Genomic DNA, 19851 nt, shown 5'->3' with positions numbered 1-19851 from the left:
GTAACATTTTATACACAGTACAAACATTTTATGCAGAATTGTTTTCAAGGTTTTCATTATGACAAAAAAAATTGTGTAGTGTGTGATGTTTTTATACAGTACAATTACATCTTTAATTTTGTATCAAGTTTTATGTCATGCCTGAGTTGAGACACCAATATTCAGTTGTTACAGAGTAGATGGTATTGTCTCAAGTATACGCACACTAAGAGGAATTTTGAGATGCCTGCAGCTTCAAAGAATTTGTCTGACCTCTTAGATGTAGCATCATTTATCAGATGGAGGAGCATGAAAAGCAGCATGGATTCAGTCCTGGATTAAAGAACACAATGGTTAATGGGTAATCTACATTGGGGATTGTTTTTGGTCCTAGACTAGGCTGTATGTGGTCTGTCTTGAGGCAAATCCCAAAAGTTTTGAATGGGCACTGAAAAATTGGTTGAAATCATAATGTCTTGCTAACACACCATAACACAAATTCAAGACCATGCCAACATTGTAATGCTCATATCAACAGTGGAGACATTTCAGCAGGAGTCTATAAGTCACTTCTCAGTTCAAATTTAATTAACAAATGAAAGAGTACAAAAAGTAACTACAACTAGAGATTAGTGAGCACCTTCCATCCACAAATAATTTCTCCTCTTATGCTACAAGGTCTTCTCTGTAAGCTTTGACTAGATCTTTTACAAATTCACAATCGAAAACTGCTGGAAGCCATACTGTGCATTTAAGTCGTATGCACCTCACAGTTCAATATCAATTGAAGTGATAAAGGTCTTATAGGACCAGTGTGTTAGATTTAGGGGGATCTATTGGTAAAATATGGCAATGGAAATGGAATATAATATTCATAAGTATGTTTTCATTAGTGTGTAATCACCTAAAAATATGAATCAAAAATATGTCTACACATATCTACAGAGGGAGCAGGTCTTCTTCCACAAAGTTCGCTATGGTGCACTGCCATATTTCTACAGTAGCCCAGAACAGACAAACACTGGTTTCTCCTTTCAAGACAGAACTAGAATACTAGAATACAATCTACTATACTATCTATCATGGCCAAACTACAGCCCGCACCAAAGGTAGTAAAAATAAAAGGGAATATGGCCCATTAGGAAATAGTCTCTAATAATAAACTACTCCACGCCCTGTGTGTAGTGCTGTGCACATCCCATGCCAGTTTGTTTTGTTTCCAGTCAGGATGCTTTCTTATTAAGTTAATAAGAATTTGGCACGGGAATAAGACACAGCCGTTTCTGAGCGTCTCATCATTGTTTGAAATCCAGCCAATGATGGTTGTATCAACCGCAAACTTCACAACAGAGTTGTCTCCATGTCGAGCACACAGCCCTGAGGGGCTCCAGTGTTGAGCACTAGAGTGGAGGAGGTGTGACCGCCAAGCCAAACTGTCTGAGGTCTGTTTGTGAGGAAGTCCAATATCCAATTACAGAGTGTGATACTCAAGCCCAGAGTGTTAAATCAGTTTCAAAGGGGAGATTGTGTTGAATGCTGAGTTGAAATCAACAAACAGCATTTTGATTCTTCTGAAGGTGGGTGAAGACTGAGTGGAGGGCAGGGGCGATCATTCTGTTCAAGTTGCAGAAATACTATAAACATTCTTGGTTGAGTTCTGCGTAAACAACCACAATACCAGATTACATGAAAGATTATGCTTAGAAATTCCTCATACCAACTGAACTGGTTTCTGCTACTGTGCGCCTTACTACTGGAATGACCTGCAAAGTAAACTGAAGTGTGAGACTAATTCCTCTGAGAACCTGTAAAATTCTACTAACCGATATTTTTATTTAAATTTGTGATTGCTATTTATTTAATTAGTGTGTTTCAGGTACCTCTTGTAAAAGAGATCTTGATCTTAATGAGACTTTTTGAATAAATAATGCTTAACAAACTAACTAGAGTGACATGCAGTCAGACCTTGTACCAGCTATGTTTAAGTTCAGTTGTCGCATAGTTTGAGTGTAGTGGAGGAATTACGTTATAACTTAATGAATAAAGAGGATGTGTTACATTGATAAGCACAAGTCATCATTTGTTCAGTAGGTTGCTGCTTATTATATTTCTTTTTCTTTCCATTGCTAGTTAGTTGCTTACTCCCATATTTACAGAATGCTGCACGAGATGAAACACCACTCTCTGCAACATAGTTTGGATAATTAACTTCAATTTATATTGAGCTAACAAGGTGCATACCATTGACCATCACATCCTATTACAGAGACTGGAATATGTAATTGCTATTAAAGGAACTGCACTAAGTTGGTTTAAATCTTATCTATCAGATCGATCTCAGTTTGTCAATGTTAACGGTGAGTCCTCTGTGCACACCAAAATTAGTCACGGAGTTCCACAAGGTTCTGTGCTTGGACCGATTCTATTCATCTTATATATGTTTCCTCTAGGCAGTATTATTAGAGAGCACTCCATAAACTTTCATTGCTATGCAGATGATACCCAATTATATCTATCGATCAAGCCAGATGAAACTAACCAGTTAACTGAACTTCAGGCATGCCTTAAGGACATATAGACCTGGATGACTTGCAACTTTCTGATGTTAAACTCTGACAAAACTGAAGTTATTGTACTTGGTCACAAACACCTCCGAGACAAATTATCTAAAGCTATAGTTACTCTACATGGCATTGCCCGGGCCCCCAGCAGCATCGTAAGGAACCTCAGAGTAATCTTTGATCCCACATGAAACAAACTTCAAGGACTGCCTTCTTTCACCTACGTAATATTGCAAAAATCAGGCACATCCTGTCTCAAAATGATGCCAAAAAACTAGTCCATGCATTTGTTACTTCGAGGCTGGACTACTGCAATTCCTTATTATCCTGCTGCCCGAATAAGTCCCTTAAGACTCTCCAGTTGATCCAGAATGCTGCAGAACGTGTACTGACAAGAACTAGGAAAAGAGATCATATTTCTCCAATATTAGCTTCTCTGCACTGGCTCCCTGTAAAATTTAGAATAGAATTTAAAATCCTTCTCCTCACCTAAAAAACTCTTAATGGTCTGGCACCATCATATCTTAAAGATCTCAAAATACCTTATTACCCGACTAGAACACTGCGCTCCCAGGATGCAGGGTTACTTGTGGTTCCTAGAGTCTCCAAAAGTAGAATGGGAGCCAGAGCCTTCAGTTATCAAGCTCCTCTCCTGTGGAATCAGGTCCCAGTTTGGGTTTGGGAGGCAGACACCATCACCACATTTAAGAGTAGGCTTAAGACTTTCCTCTTTGATAAAGCTTATAGTTAGGGTTGGCTCAGATGAGCCCTGAACCATCCCTTAGTTATGCTGCTATAGGCCTAGACTGCCGGGAAACTTCACATGATGCACCTCTTTCCTCCTCTCGCTCTGTAAGCATTTTTATCCCATTACTGCATGTTACTAACTCAACATCTTCTCTCTCCCGTAGTTCTGTGCTTTCTTGTTTCTCTCCTCTCTCCTTCTGTCGCTTTCAGCAGGTATTTCTGCCTCCGGAGCTGCAGAGTCTGGATCTGTGGTTGTGGGCCGCCTGCTGCCCCCGTGTTCCTGCTCGACAACTGCTTCTACAGTTGTTGTTATTAGCTCTGTTACTGATGCTGACATTGTTCTTCCTAGAGCTGTCATTCCTATTATTAGTAATGTATTAAATATTAACACTACAATTACTATTCTACTATATAAAAAAATTAATTCTATGTGGTCGTTGCATTGTGCCTCCCTATCCCTCTCCCCAAACCTCTCCCTTCTCTCTCTCTCTCTCTCTCTCTCTTTCTCTCTCTCAAAACCTAACAAGACAGCGGTGGATGGCCGCCCACCATTGAGTCAGGTTCTGTCCAAGGTTTCTGCTTGTTAAAAGGAAGTTTTTTCTTGCCACTGTCGCCAAATGCTTGCTCATGGGGTGTTTGTTGCGTCTCTGTAATTAATATTATAAAGAGTACAGTCTAGACCTGCTCTATAGGAAAAGTGCAATGAGATAACTTCTGTTATGAATTGGTGCTATATAAATAAAATTGAATTGAATTGAATTGCATATTCTCTGATCATTTGAACAGCCTTAATGGCAATGTAAATGGCTGTCTTAATGTTAGACACAGTGACGAACATGGAAAAACTCTCACTTAAAGATGTCACTGGAGATCAAGATTTCATCTTTGGCTGGGATTGCACCATCGTGCTGTGATTGCACCATACTAAAATACGTTAGACAAGGTGAAACTCCTTGTTTAATATTGCAGAACAGAAGACTATGGCTAATGTATTTATGTCTAGATATTACACATCTCGAGTCTGAGAAGATATTTATGCAAGATTTCTGGGATAAGCTTCTAAGATGAGCCAAAACGTGATAAAACTATTCACAAAAAACAGTATTTGTCCATAACATGAAACTCTTATATTAAAAACACATTACCATTTTTTTTAACTTTATTTCCATATATTAGTCATACATGTGACAGCATGTCTATAACATCCTTACTTATCTACCATCAATAGACAGGTAAAGGTTGGCTGAAATAAGTTTCTTTTCTCTGACTCTCAGGAGCACACTGAAACTTAAAGATGATAGACTGAGAGGTCAAGCCAAATGCTAGTATTGTTGCTCAAGCTGCTCATCAATACACTAGATCGGACATTTTTGATTACAAAGCAAATATTTCTATAACAAAAGTCTGATTTTGTATATGACCAGCAGTTTAATTAAGCAAGTGCTGATATTAAACTTTTGTAGTGGATAATACTGGCCAAAATAATATTTTTAAATGACATAACGATTTCCTAATATCTCTTTCATACACTGACTAGAGGTTGGCAATATGAATAGAATAGAAGTCCTCTAATATGGACATTTTATATTGTGACAGCACTATAATGTATATAATGACATATGTGATAGGCAATATGAATATCATCCATCTTAATATATGTAATTTTACATATACAGATAGATATATATTGTGATAAACCAAATCTTCTGGAAAATCAATTGGGAAACTGTTTATAGATCAAATAAGCAGGAGGGAGTGTCTGTTTAAGGCTTATCCAGTGAATAGAAATAAAGGTACTTCACAGACATTAAGGAATAGACCGACTGATACTAGACTTATGAGGCTGATAGATATTTGAGAGTTTACAAAAAACAGATATATCGGCTGATATTTGTGGCAAAGGTAATTTATGTATTTTATTTGAAAATATTGAGAACACATTTCTATATTTCATTATTTCTAGTAGGTTATTTCTTATTTCACCGCTTTAATTCTACTTAATTCTCTACCTTATTTTAGTGTTTACTCACAACTACTTTAATCTGCTCACCTTGCGTGAGGCTGCTCCATAGACTGTGTAAAACAGGGCTGCACACTGCAGAGCCAATGGGTCCAGGACCCTTGGTCAGTTTGAAGACAGGGAATACAGTACCGTGGTGGTTTTCTTTGCGCCTGGCACCCCAGGGCTGATTGGCCGCTCATTTTATCCCAAAATGTTTGGATGGGGTTGAGATTTGACCTCTGTGCAAGCCAGTAGAGTTTTTCCACACTTCTCTGGGAAAATGTTTTATGGATCCCACTGTGCACAAAGGGCGTGGTCAGGAAAGGGTCTTCATAAAACTTTGATGAACACTATTGGAACTGTGGGGCCTAGCCTATACAAAAGTATGTGCTCTTATCTCTTATAGGGATGGGCAATACAGTTGATAATAATATCACAATAATATGAATATTCTCTGATATCAGTATAGTATATCATGATATGGCAAATGGGGGCAAAATCACATAAAATGTTCTAATTGATTGGCTTGTTTAAATGTTTAAACAATTTTTTTTGTGTTGTGTTTTTATCAGATCTTACATGTCACAAAAGATCATGGATGCATTAATTGATGTAAGTGAAGTTAAGAATGATGGCGACCTGATTTACTTTGCTGATTTCAACCTTTTATTTACTGTTATTGTTCCCACTTGTAACATTTTCTTTTGTAATATTGCTCTTTTCCAGGCATGCTAAAAGCATTTTAAAAAGTGGCAGAATGTTTTTTTGGATCCCTGTGTTTAACTATGCACTCAGACCAGATGTTATACACCAACGTCATCATTGAAGTTCTTTCATCTATATTAGATGAACATACCTCTGTGGTTTCCCCTTACTCCCCTCAACTTTTTGCTTTTTAAATTATGTATTTATTGACTTTTCATCAAGTTTGCAACAATATATTGCTACCTTTCATGGTAGGCACAGAACATTTAAACACTTTAAAATAAAATTCAGCAGTTAGCTACACAATATATAGTAAGTCATACATTTCACCTATCATTGTGCATATGCACGCACTCTAAGTAGATATACTAGATCAGTCGTTCTTGGCTCTAGAAGCAAGCCCAGACAGGCCCTTAACTGTTGACTATGATTTATGTGGTCCAAGATAGTTCAAAATAGAATCCCACATTTTATCAAATTTAAAAGGTTTGTTTTTCAGTGCTCTACAGAAAGCATCATTAGGAATCAAATGTATTACATTTTGAGTCCACTGGGCAGTTGATAGGCTTTTAACCCAACTACTTAACTTACTGTACTGTACTTTAACAGACTCTTGCACTCGAAATTCTGAAAACCTGACATTTTTAACCTGTATTTATGTATTTTATTTCAATATAATAACTAATGTCCTATATATAATATCCTAAAATAGGATGTAAAAAATATATATGATACATAATTGTTCAATTTTATGAATTCCAGAATGTTCTTCAGTCAAATGAATGTCCTCCTGCTCTGGTTAACTCATATCCATGCATACTCATTGTATTTCCACCTCCAGACACACAGTCACACAGTTCACACAGTAGACATAGCATTCAAGGCCACTTTCCCTGTTGGCCACTAGAGGGAGCAATTCTCAAATGGCTGGTGGGTTCATTTGTACTATTTTGGATAGTTTTAAATTATGAAACCCCTTTTCGCTGTTGTTATTTTGAGGTGAATCACAAGGATTTTGTAATACACCTCTGACAGCAGCTTGGCATTGGTGTTGCTGAATCAGAGGAGCCACTGTCAACGATCCAGAATAGCTCTCAGCGATGATGCAACACGCATTTCATCATGCCTGTGTGTGCCCTGTAAAAACAGAAATATAAAAACAACTGAAGTTAGATTGACAAACTCACTCAAAAATATTAATGATCCACCTCAATATGCAAAATATTAAGTGTATTTACAATACTCAAATCTCCTCTCACACCCCTATATGCTATTTTGTTTGCTAATTAGGACAATAAAATTGTTAAGTACAAGATAAAAGCATACTCAGACTCGGACGTCTAAAGTGCCATCAAAATGTGCAACAAGGAGATGATTTTCCTAGAGGTTTGGTCTGTCCCTCTAATTATCAACCAATCGAGTTTTGGGCGTCCAGAATACAATGTTGAAGGTGTCATCCCCAGTTTGTCCTAGGATCTATGCCATTCCACTCTGCTGTGCTGTCTAATCAGAATCAGAAATACTTTATTGATCCCCGAGGGGAAACTCTTTTGTTACAGCTGCTCACTATCACGTCAGTGCACACAGGAATAGAAGTTCTAAGCAAATCAAAATATAATAATAATGTCCAAAACCCCCCAAAACTAACTCAAATAAAAGGTTGACTTTTAACTGCACCATCTGCTCTATCATTTGGTCTCAAAGAGAATACTACAGGAATGGCGGGAAGCCAAGGGCATTTCCTACAAACGTCCTCCAATGCCGGTGAAACCTCAGGTCAGGCGCACTGTGGCCGTGCCCCAGCCTTTCTGGGCTACCATGAAGGAGGAAGACGAGGCCCATTCCCTCATCTGTGCTGTGGACAGATCCCTGGCTGATTGCATCAAATTGCTTGGAGAGGTATGTCATGGAGTGAGAGATTTGTTTTGTGATGTAATCCCTCACTGTATAGACATTATGTGGGAATGAGATAATAAGTTAAACCCATTTTAGGCGGGGTATACTCGAAAAGAACTAGTTTTTGACTGCTCCGAATGGCCAAACTTGAAGGCTGACAAGAGGCCTGCCATTATACAGAGGGGTGAGACATGATAATCGTTTAACTATGCCCACTTTTACAGTCTCTCTTGGAAGGCATTCATAGTGTTGCACCTGTTTGTTCACACGAAAAGTGACCAAAATAGCTGTGAACAGAATGAAAAAGAGAGCTTCAGAGAGAAGTTCAAACCCTGCTTACTTTGTTTTTTCCACACACCTGGCCAATCACTGTGTGATAAGGGTGTAAGTGTCGGATTAGGAAAGTTAGAGAAATGATCGATATCGTCGGAGAGATGTGAGGTGAGGGGTTTCAGATGCTGTTTGACCATACGATAAGCACTTTGGGTGGAGCATACTGATGCCCTGTCTTTCAGTGTTTGAGTTTGATGTGAGCCTGCCTCACACCCGCAGGGTTGCCCTCCAAATCAGGTGAAGGAGGTTCTCTCACGGCTGCCGGCAGTGTCCCAGAAGTTTGCCAAATACTGGATCTGTCAGGCCCGCCTGATGGAGCAGGAGGGCAACCTGGATGTCCTGCCCATGTTTGAAGAGGCTGTTGGTGTTGTGTTGGAGGTAAGACATCCATGATATTCAAACTTTAGACATTTAGACAGAGTTTTGCACAGTTCCTAAAGATGCCTATGGAGTTTTTGTGTAAACAAACAGAAGTTATGCTTACATTCAGTGTTACTCACCAAAATGCATTGTGTGTCCCTGGGGAACAAATGGTCCCTGTCAGTGTTTTACTATTACATATGATGTTTCTGGATTAATATTACTGCTGCATTAATGTGTGTGTTGCATTTTACTGCTGTAGATGTTTAAAGCAGCAGTGCGGAACGTTTGTCTCCCCCTTCTGGCACTAAAAGTAATTACATGAACACTGTTGATGCTTGCTAATAATGTATGCCTACAGGTGAGCTCGCCCCAGGCTCCTGTTCAGAAATAGTTACAAAAATACAGATAAATATCCTCAGTTCCAAGACAATAATCCATTATTTAGGTTGAGAAAATGTAATAGCAACATAGCCTACTCCAAATATTTTACCAACCTGTCCAACAGCAGTAACGCCACATCTGTGTCTGCCCTCAGTCCTTCTCTTCTCACAGCGCTCTCCATCAAGGACAAGCTAAAGCTACACCAGTGGTTATCTGTGTTTGTCCTCCTTGTCCATCTCTTTCATGTTTTGACAGTAATCCTTCTTCTGAATGCTGAGTTTCTTGTTTTTCTGGAGCATTTGAAACTTTTCTTGGGTGATTCTTAGGTTTTACTCCTAGATGCTGTAGCCTAATGTCACTAGGTTGCTCCAGAGCCATGTAGAGGGAGAGTTGGTCAACTCCGATCAATATCAATTCAAGTGGCTTTATTGACAGACTGCATACACTACTACTTGCCAAAAATATTAACACAAACTATACAATCATAATAAACAAAATAAACAATAAACAATGCTCAATAATATAATCATTTTCTCCAATTTACTTTTTTTTTTTCAAACCAGTCATTGCTGGTTAAAACACATCATTACCAGTGCGCCAGCGGGAATGTCGCCACAGACACCAGATTTAAAAACTCCATATACTGTGAAATACAGAGAGATTTATCTGGCGGTGCAGGCTTAATCACCATTGTGTGAACTCAGGGGCTCGAATAAAATCTACATTCATTTACATGTAAAAGTCCCGCAGTCCAGCTTTAAGGTTGAGCTCATTTTAACTACTCTATATACTTTTGTTGGGTAGTTTAATATACAGCCACGCATCATATTCTATAAGATCGTCATATGGCGAGAACTGACCTTATGTTGTTTTAGAGAAAATGTGTATGTCGAGACATATATGTCTATATATTAATAAGCCAGCTGTGAAATACCTTTATTTATATTCACTGGGTTAGCCTGCTTATTTGATCTATAAACTATTTCTCAACTGATTTTCCAAAAGATTTGCTACCTCACAATACATATTGATGTCTCAATGTAAAATTACATATATTAAGATAGAAGATTGTATTCATATTGCCTTATTATAAGCACGTAAAACTTTTTTATGAATGTTTAGGCACTCAAAGCACTCATTCAAAGTTGAGAAAATATGGTAGTGTTGGTATATTGATAAAGTGACTTGAAGCACGTAACACAAACCAATGTAGCTACCCCTCCATCTTTTTCAGATGAGGAATTTGAGGTAGATGATTATTCTGATGTGAGTCAGCTTCCTCTCTCCATGAAAAACCTAAAGCCAAATAGCTTTTTTTTGTCGGTAAATTCGGCAATTTAAAGGGGCATTTCAATCATAATCCACCTGAAATTCTACCTGTCCAGCATGCAGTTTAACAGGTCATCGGAAAGGAACTATAACTCTAAACCTTTTTGGTGTTGTATTTAAAGAACAGTATTCCTCAGACATCACTCTTACAGATACATTGCTCATGTGTTGACGGCCGAGGGAATGCGCATTTCTTTGCGGTCTGTTGACAGTGACAAATCTTCCGTCATTTGCTCTGACAGTCCCTAATTATGACTGTTGTTCACCTGAAATACTTACGTGAGCTGCACCAGTCTTTGCTGCAACATTATGGTGATTTCTATTTTAATTATTTGTTCTTTCCGTTTTGATTCCATAGAGAATATTAAATATAAACATAGATTTAATGTAAATGTCGCCTGCTTTTTAGGCGTCAGTGACCTGGCTTTGTATACCCAGCAACCACTCAGGGTTAAATCAGCATTGTAAACTTTGGACTCCTTATCAGTTTACAACAGGTTTGTTCTGTATAGCAAGGCTGCAACGAGGAGAGATAAAGACGTGGCTCGAAAATTACAGTAAAAATAAAATGCAAAAAAATGGAAAGAAAGAAATACAGTTACTCTCAGATAAGCACAATTTCTCTGCATCGTCATGGGACAGATGATTTCCCAGGCTTAATTTTGTGTTGTGAAATATGTTTCGGTCCATCCCACTGTCGTGTCCTCCTGGCACAGACTGCGCCTGCGTCAGTGAGCAGATCCATCTCTTTAAATAGTTTCCAGTCCCTGCAGTCTGAGAAGCAAACACCGACACGCTTTCTGCTGTAAACCACAGGCTCGACTTCCCAGCTTCACAAGACTTTATCGCTGAGGGTAAGTGACTATTGCATTACTTCCAACATGCAGATTAGCTCTGCATCACTCTTCCTTTGACCAGTCTTTAAGATTGTGTGTGTAATAAAGTGAGGTAAAGTTAATGCACGACTTATTGCCAAGCTGCATGCATCTCACACTTTATTCTGTAGCATAATAGGTGTAATAATTCCCATCTGCAGGAGAAGTTTTAGTGAGGAATCTAATTAATGAATTAATCTAATCTAAATATTTTCACTTTGTTAATGCTAAAATTAAAAGTATCCTAACTTTATTTTGTTTTCCTATGCGTCTCAGTGTTCCTAATCTGTTTTGCAGTGAGGGAATATGTATTCGAACCTTCACACAATGTTAAAATACAGCATTGCAGTTCAAGTCCTTTATAAAAAATCTTAAGTATATTAGCAAAATGTACTCAAAGGCTCCTGTTAGTTATTGCAGTGGTGGAATTTAGATACTTGTACTTTACTTGAGTATTTCATGACATTTTATACTTACAGTATATAGGCCTATTACATTTTAGAGGGAAATATTGTACATTTTACGCCTCTACATTTATCTGACAGCTATAGTTACTAAACAAATTAAGATTTTACTTTCAAAACATATAAATAACTTTTAAAATATGATGCATTGTAAAAACCTAAACTACTCAACAACAAGCTTAAAACTATTAGTCAATGAATCTTTAGTCCTAAATTGAAAAGCATTTGCGGTTTGGACTGTTAGTCGGAAAACCTTTGAAGATCTTTCTCACCGTTTTCTTATGTTTTACAAAACAAACAACTTGATTGAACAACACCATAATCACCATCAGATTAATCCATAATGAAAAGTGGTAGTACATGAAAATGAAAAATACACGAAAGGTTTGCTGTGAATTTGGAGAGGTCTGTACATGCAAAAATGACTCTTTGTGCTTGAATTTGTGGTGAGAGTCGTACTGAGCAGCACATTTTCATGCCAAAATGAGTGCCAAAACTTCACTGAGCCACTTGATCTGCTTAAACAATGGTCTACTCCACACTGCTGCAAGCAAAGTTGTTGGGAGCCTTGACAAGTAGTGATCCAAAGTGACCATTCAAGTTTCACCACAAGCCCCAAAACATTCAGAGTTTTCATAGTTGAAACGTAATAAACAGCTGAGACTACAAATAAAGAGTGAGATACGTGTGAAGACAAACGTTTTTTTCCCACTATTCAAATGGAACACTTTTGTACAATGTAAAAACTGGAGTTTATGAAGTTTTTTAAGTACTGCAGATTGTGTTTCTGACTTATTAAAGGTTTTTCTATCTTTCTTCTCATGTCAGAACGCCCCTAAGGAGACAGCATGGCCCCCACTAGCAAGCAATGTGCTCTGAAGATCAAAGAAGGGAAATATGTGACAGTCATGAATTTGGATGAGACAATGACACTGTGTGCTGTTGATTTTCAAACGGGTACAACTTTTTTCTAATGACCACAAAGATTTCAAAATAACAGATTAACTGTTTTGCAAAGGGACAAATTTAATGCCCCACTGATCTATGTATTACACTCATTCTGATTGTGCCATTCAAAGTCTTTATATAGGACTTTTTGCAGCGATCTATTTTTGAATGATTAAGGATTACTATGACAAGTTTAATAGACTCAGATACAAAGTAAATATGTTGTCTTGCTTCTTTCCTTAGCACCTTCAGTGACAATATGCACCCGTGTAAGGAACGAGAGAAACCAGATGGCTTTACAATTCCATCATGTAAATGGTTACTATTTACCAAAGGTGAATGAAGACTCCGTGCAGGTAAATAGCAATATCCAGAATGTACAGTATGTATATAATCTGTGTATATATATATATATATAACAATGCAGAGATCTGCTCACAAGTCCAACATGATTACATGCAAGGACTGAGGTGGAAGCAGTATAGAGTTACAAAATGGGAGGAACTGTTTTCGGGCACACCTGGTTCCAAAAGTTTTTTTTCTCCCATGGACAATGTTAGGTGACTCACAGTTGGAGCAGTTCTATGGCTCAACATGAAACTCACCTGGTTAAATCATCAGTACAAAAGATGAACAACTGTGTTAGAAAATATCAGGTTTTTTGATAAAAAGTTGAAGGTGCAAGCCTGTGTACATAAAAACTTTGGGGGAGAAGTTAACTACGACTCCCAAGGATAATTTTAGCAAGAATCATCCAATCACTGAGCTTAAAATTCTGTCACGTGCACCACTAAGATTGTGCTGTTTAAAACTGATTTTACAATCTGCTACTTATTAATCAATTTCCTTTTTCAGTTATTTTGAACTGTGTTCAATGTTCCATTAATTCAGCAATTATGGCGCCCTGTTTTGTTGTTTTGAACTTGCTACTGCTCTGATACTTGCCTTTGACTAGCTTCTTCTCCATAGTAACGGCAGCCGAGGCTCAGGGGTATTAGTAGTAGTATTTAGACCCGTCTGCCATGGCAAACTGACAGACAAAACAGGATTTCTTGGAAACAAAGTTGAGATCATTAAAGCTGATGGCCCTAACATAAAGTATATCATTATTAAATAAACCAGGAGAGTCAGTTAAAGTAAATATGCACCTATGCAACTTTATTAAGCAATAATTTCATGTAAACAATTAAATTGTTTGGGATATAATGGATATCTATCTAGATATGGACATTTTGATTAGGTTTTCCATGCCATTAAAACTCCTCACTGTTTGATTCTGTTGTAACTGCTGTGAAAGCAAGCTGACAGCCTGTGACAATTTAAAAACATTTAGAAAAACGGCCACTCAGTTTTCAGGTGTGGCCACCCTGGCCACCCGTCTGCCTCCATCTCTGACCACAGCTGATTTCTGCAAGGTTCAACGTTACTTGAAAGGGCTCATTATAGGTGGCAAATTAAAGAAAAAGTAACTGAAAAACTGATAATATTGAATGTGCACATTCCTTGCTTCTTTCTGCCAAAAATGGGCCCAAAACATGACCAAACATTGTGTTTTGTGTGTTCACAGTTGGAGATGACTGTCAATAATGTCATTCTAGCCACTGATGCTATCAATGAGAGTCACTGGTTTGAGAAGGTAGACGAGAAAGGCAGTGAACATTACACCCTGCAATCTGTGGTCCATCCCAGGAAATACCTGTCAACAAGTTTAATTAATAAAAGGCAAAGCAAATTTGTCCTAGGTGAACATGGGATTCCAGTCACAAATGTATAGGTATGTTTTCATTATTCTTAACAAAGTTATTTTGTATTTTACTCATTTTTTATGTTCTATATTGCATCTACTTTTCCCTGTTTTGAAAATGTTTTTCCAGTTTAAAAATAGAATATTTTTACACTGGGGAATAAGCACTCCAGACTGTAAATTTCTATGTGCTCGGTTGGTATGCTGGTACACCCATCACCACCTACTAACATACTGTAGAATGTCAAACTTTTATCTCTGTAGCTGTGATAGATTGTCACAATACTAAATGAGATTCAGCTAAACTAAATTGTTTAACTGACACCATGCATGGCTTGAATTAATAAAATAAATACATAAAGATACAGCACAGCACAGCGACAGGAAAAAAGAAGGCTTTTACTTCACGTGCTGGTCAAATAAAAACAAAATAGACATTGGGCACAGCACCACTTCAGTGTAATTCATAGCTTACAATTTAAAAATACTTTGTAATTTTAGCACTTTTCAACAGTTTCTGAATAACAGAAACAAGACTAAGAGTCTACAGCCATGCTAGCGGCTCAAGGACACAGTGGTGCTTTGAGCTAAATGTTAGTGCTAAGCAGATATAATGTTTACCATGGTCACCATCTTAGTTTAGTGTGTTAGCATATTAACATATGCTAAATAGCACGAAACACAAAGCACAGCTGAGGCCAATGGGAATGTAATTAGTTTTGCAGGCAGGTAGTCATAAACCTAAGTATTGGACAAATTGAAATGTAGACCAATTTGTCGCAAGATGAACCGTTAAAGGATTATCAAAGTGATTACAATTCATCCTGAGAGAGACATGAATGTCTGTACCAAATTTCATGGCAGTCCATCCAATAGTTGTCGAGACATTTCACTCAAAACCACAAATGTAAACCTCATGTGGTCCTAGATGAAAGGTCAGGGGATCACCAAGGTCAGTAGCATCCATCTTCTGGGAACCATGAATATCTCTGCCATATTTTGTGCCAATCCATATTGAAGACATATTTCACTGGATAAGTGAAAACTTAGAGCACCATAGATATCTGTACCAAATTTCACGTCAACCCATCAAATAGTTGTTGAGATATTTCAGTCTGGACCAAAGTGCTGGACTGACCGACTGACTGACATTGCCATCCGCAGAGCCATGCCGCTAGCATGTTCAAAAAATACCTTGCTTAGTGAAATCAATTACATATAATTGTACTGAAATGCCACAGTTCATTGTTAATGCAGGCTAATTACAACTGGATGCCATTAACAGATCTTCTGGATCTCTTTATGTACTCACAGGTGCTCAGTGATGTAGGGAAACAAGACAAACAGAGGCATCAATACATACTTTCATTCTCAAAGAAATCATTTCCTTGTATTCCAAATAAAAACGTTAATGTCTTCAGGAACAAGCAGTGCATATACACAGCCCCCTGGCGTTTGGTTAGTTTAAGTTACCCTGGCCTTCATTAGAATGTATCACTTCACTTTGCTTCTCCTCTCTTTTGCCTTCGGCAGCCTGTAAGAACTTCTGAACACATTGTCTCTGAATCTCTTTATCCATTTTTTTCTCTTTTATCCTCTTTATCCAGCATTTTCCATATTTTCCCCCTCGTTTCACATTCAAGCCATTTACTCTGGTGTAGCCTCTCCTCCTTGTCCTGCCTCCCACTCCATCTCATCCATCCAATCACTATCTGAATGTGTGGTTCACCATCATGCCTCTATTTATGCATAGACTGGCCTTTACCCTTCTTCTGTGTGTTGTTTGTTCCACAGAGACCCATCTGAGATTCACCTTCTATCACATAACTCAAGATTTCCCTGCTCCCTCTACACTCTACCAGCTCTGGACCAAGCGCATAGTGGAGTTCTTTAGATAATTTGTCATTCTTGGGTGGCTAAGTGTCTTCTTGTTAAACTTTATTAAAGGGATACTCTTGTAAAGTTGAGGGACTTGGAAAAGACAGATTAAAACAGTAGTAGTACTCAATGTGAATAGTAAACTGATCTTCATGTGTAAAATCGGTAGTTTCCCTTTAATGTGAACATTTTCCACAAATTCTTTTGATGTGTTGTTATTTAAGTGGGGAAGGGGGTATTATCTTATTTTCGTGACACATTTGTATGACTACTGTATGTCTGTGAAGCCGGAGTTTCTTTTTCCCCAAAACCTGTTTGGTTTAACCAAAAGGTATTTGGTTAACTAGAGCTCCACTAGTTAATCAATCTCTACTGAAACTGGCTGTTTGGGGTTCTTTAATGCAACAATATTCATGATACACTACACTGATTGTCTGGCAGTAATGCTTACCTAGCTTGATCAAAACCTACTAGTTTATAAGCATGATTCCGATATTGAGTTACAGTAGCAGTTAAATAGTGAATATCAGTTTCATCATGTCAAAAAGTTGGTTCAGCAGTTAAAGAAACTTCATACTTTACCAGCATTTAGATAAAACCTGCAAGTGCTAAATCCACCCAACCTGAAGGTAATTAATGTTTTCCATAACACCCCCTCTGTGAGGTTCAATGCATATCAAGGGTTGCTGCTTACCTTTTCATGTCTTGCTGGTGTTGGAAAAGAAAAGCTTTATATATTATTTATATATTGTATTGTTGGTCATTTTTATGCTAACAGTTTGACTGTAAATACGATTATATTTTTTAATAAACAGTTCTATGTCGTGAATGGTGTCCTGGTAGTCATGTGAGACACATTTTGAGAAGTGGTTAGTGAGTAAGGTTAGATTAATGGAGTCACTCTGGCTCTCTTCCCACACACCGTTATGATGTTTGCTGTAGATATGTGTGGAAAACTCCAAGGTGAGAGAATGTGTGTGTGTTAGGGTGTTAGTGTGTTCACGTCCACAATGGTATGTACTATACTGTATGTGTTCTGTGGATTTTCACATCCTTTGCTCCACCAATGAGAATTATATTAAGATGTGGATTTATTGTTGTATTAATCATACCTGACATACATACTGAACGAGACAAAAAAAGTTAAATTAAAAAGAAAAATAAAGGTGGTGGTGTCGTGTGTATAAGAAAGTTTCCAGCCACTGGAGTGTTCAGATGTTTTGTTGTTATATTGTCTCTTTGCTTGCTGCTCCATTGGAAATCATTGGAAATCTTATTGCTATATCTTGTTATAGTAATAATCACTGCTGGATAAGTTTTTTTAACTTAAAGAGGCACAAAGACTCCTGAAATACTGGTGAATCAGTTGCAAAAAGTTTAGAATTATGCCAGATAGAGAAAAACTGTGATGAAGCCATCAACACTAACACACACACACACACACACACACACACACACACACACACACACACACACAGAAAAAAACAGCATTAATAGTGATCAACATCTCTGACAGCCTCAACAGAAGATAGAGAGTGGCACCAAATCTTAATGCATACAGTAGATAGTTTGTTGCATCCCTTCATTTGTAATTCTGCAAAAATATGTTTGTTGTTCTGCATAAATACATATACTGTGTTAAACCTTGCATTATATATATCATATGAATTTATTTTATTGTTAACTTGATAACTTTGTGATAATTCTAACAATTGACAGATATCTAATCTAATCCACACCTTTATTGCACAATAACTCAACAACACTTCATACTTGTTTCCATAGGCTGCTGTGTTGTATAACCTACAAAACTCTGAAGACAAAACACATGCTGTACTGTAGGTGGGAGGAACAGGACATTCCTCCATGAACACGCTGGAAGGACAGACTAATGCAGATGAGTTTTTATTTTTAATACTTCATGAACTGAGGCTTCTCTGAGTATAACTCATACATCAGGTATATTTAGTTATTAAATATCAGCTGGAGGTGTTTTTACAACACCTATCATCGCTGGTTCATTCCTGACAACAGAAAATGATCTGTAAACAAAACAATGACTTCATTTGTTGAGTTTTCAAGTTTTTTGACATTTGCCTTTATTTGACTGCATTCACACTAAACACATGTAACTCAGGCCCAACTTTATTTTTTATTTCAAGGTTTTAATGTGAAATGAAATGTGGTTGATCTATCTGCTTAGAAGAGGTTTTAGTGTTTTAGTGTCCCATATATCTACCCCAACAACAATAAAAATCCAAGGGAAACACACAGGCCTAGATCCTCCCTGTTTACAGTTTAATGAATCATTAGTTTAGTATTAAATCTTCGCTTTCTCTCCCAGCTAACTGTTTTGTGCATAGTTGCAAGTATGAGTTGGCAGCAGTTGGAAATACCAGAGCTCCACACCTCAACACTACCTGCAGCTGTGCATGTTGCCTCACCTTCATTCTACTGAGATCAAGTTAAATACCAACTCCTTAACTGGAAATCTTGCATGAAAAGTTAAAAGAGCAACACATTAGAACAGACACAGGGAACCAGTTAAATGAGCAGACGTTACATAACTACTGGAGGCCATCCGAAGTTCATACACAGAATATATTTGGGTTTTTTCAGGGTTATCTTTCTTGTGCATGTTTTAATATTTGTTCTTATCACTTCCGAGTGTCAACAGCTGGCACAATACACTGCTGAGAACTGCAAAAAATATAATGGAAATTTCTATCATAACAATGTGAAAACAATGTGACAATGTGAAAGGCTGAGCCACTCACATCAGCTGAGACTCAGGAACAGTAGGGCTCTATAGAGTAAACATTCCAACAGTTCTTACATCCTGTGACTCCTTTGTGCGTGTTTCAAGCAGACAGGCTGGCATTTCTAGCATTATTTAATATCTCATTAACAATGGTATGTCCTAGATGGGCTGGGCACAATCATTGTTAATGGTTTACTCAGCTCTGATTTAGGGCCTGGATAATAAATACCTTTAGCTTATGCAGGACTTTTCAAAATAAAGTTACAAAGTGCTTTACATGGTCTGTGATTTAGGTCCTTGAAGCCCAAACATCTCAGTCAGATTAAGAATTAAAAGGTAGTGATTTATATTTTTCAGCCAGATGTAAGTAACAAAAACACTAAAATGGAAAAAGGGGTGATTTACACTAAAGTCAATATAGCCAATGTTAAATCAAAGGTGGTGCAGGATTTTTTTCTTAATAACTTAAAGGAATTCTGCTCAGCAGCATTGCGTGTAGTGCTGCCATTCATAGCTGAAAGTTATATTACAACAAGACTAATGTAGGAGCATTGACTTACATCACAATAAATTAATTTGCCTAGCACCACAGCCAGGATTTTAGAAATACTGAGGTCATGGATCAAAATTCCCCCAGTTCCTACCCACCTGCCTTAGAAATGAATGACTAGACACTAAAAAATTCATTTTCTTTTCTTTTTCATGAATATTTTTCCATTTAATTGTTCAGTTATATTTCCTGTATTTTATCTGCCTACTTAATGGTCTAAATTTCTGCATTGCAAGGAATATAACTTGGGACAAGAAATATTAAATCCCTTCTTTTTTGACACAGCTATTGTAATACAAATAATACTAATAATCTTCTCCTCCTTGAACCGCCAC

General features: G+C 37.5%; 1 protein-coding gene and 1 long non-coding RNA gene across 2 annotated transcripts; both read left to right on the top strand.

The window, feature by feature from the left end:
• Positions 1-7693: 7693 nt before the first annotated feature.
• On the top strand, positions 7694-8631 carry LOC122876698 (cytoskeleton-associated protein 2-like). The gene is made up of 2 exons (XM_044197326.1): positions 7694-7893; positions 8443-8631. The coding sequence occupies exons 1-2, from the start codon at positions 7753-7755 to the stop codon at positions 8614-8616; spliced, it is 315 nt and encodes a 104-aa protein (XP_044053261.1). The 5' UTR covers positions 7694-7752; the 3' UTR covers positions 8617-8631.
• Positions 8632-10900: 2269 nt separating this feature from the next.
• On the top strand, positions 10901-17034 carry LOC122876699. The gene is made up of 5 exons (XR_006378115.1): positions 10901-11150; positions 12464-12592; positions 12827-12939; positions 14151-14357; positions 16122-17034. It is a non-coding gene; the product is annotated as an uncharacterized LOC122876699 (long non-coding RNA).
• The last annotated feature ends 2817 nt before the right edge of the window (positions 17035-19851 follow it).

The sequence above is a fragment of the Siniperca chuatsi genome, linkage group LG5 (genome assembly GCF_020085105.1).
Source record: "Siniperca chuatsi isolate FFG_IHB_CAS linkage group LG5, ASM2008510v1, whole genome shotgun sequence".
Classification (NCBI taxonomy): domain Eukaryota; kingdom Metazoa; phylum Chordata; class Actinopteri; order Centrarchiformes; family Sinipercidae; genus Siniperca; species Siniperca chuatsi.
The sequence above is the reverse complement of the archived record's forward strand: the minus strand, read 5'-3'. Positions and strand labels throughout refer to the sequence as shown.

Excerpts from the sequence above, each read along its gene's own strand:
- LOC122876698 (XM_044197326.1), top strand. The coding sequence starts at position 7,753 with ATGCCGGTGAAACCTCAGGTCAGGCGCACTGTGGCCGTGCCCCAGCCT. Across the intron at positions 7,894-8,442 it reads GCATCAAATTGCTTGGAGAG|GGTTGCCCTCCAAATCAGGT; the intron begins GTATGTCATGGA and ends TCACACCCGCAG.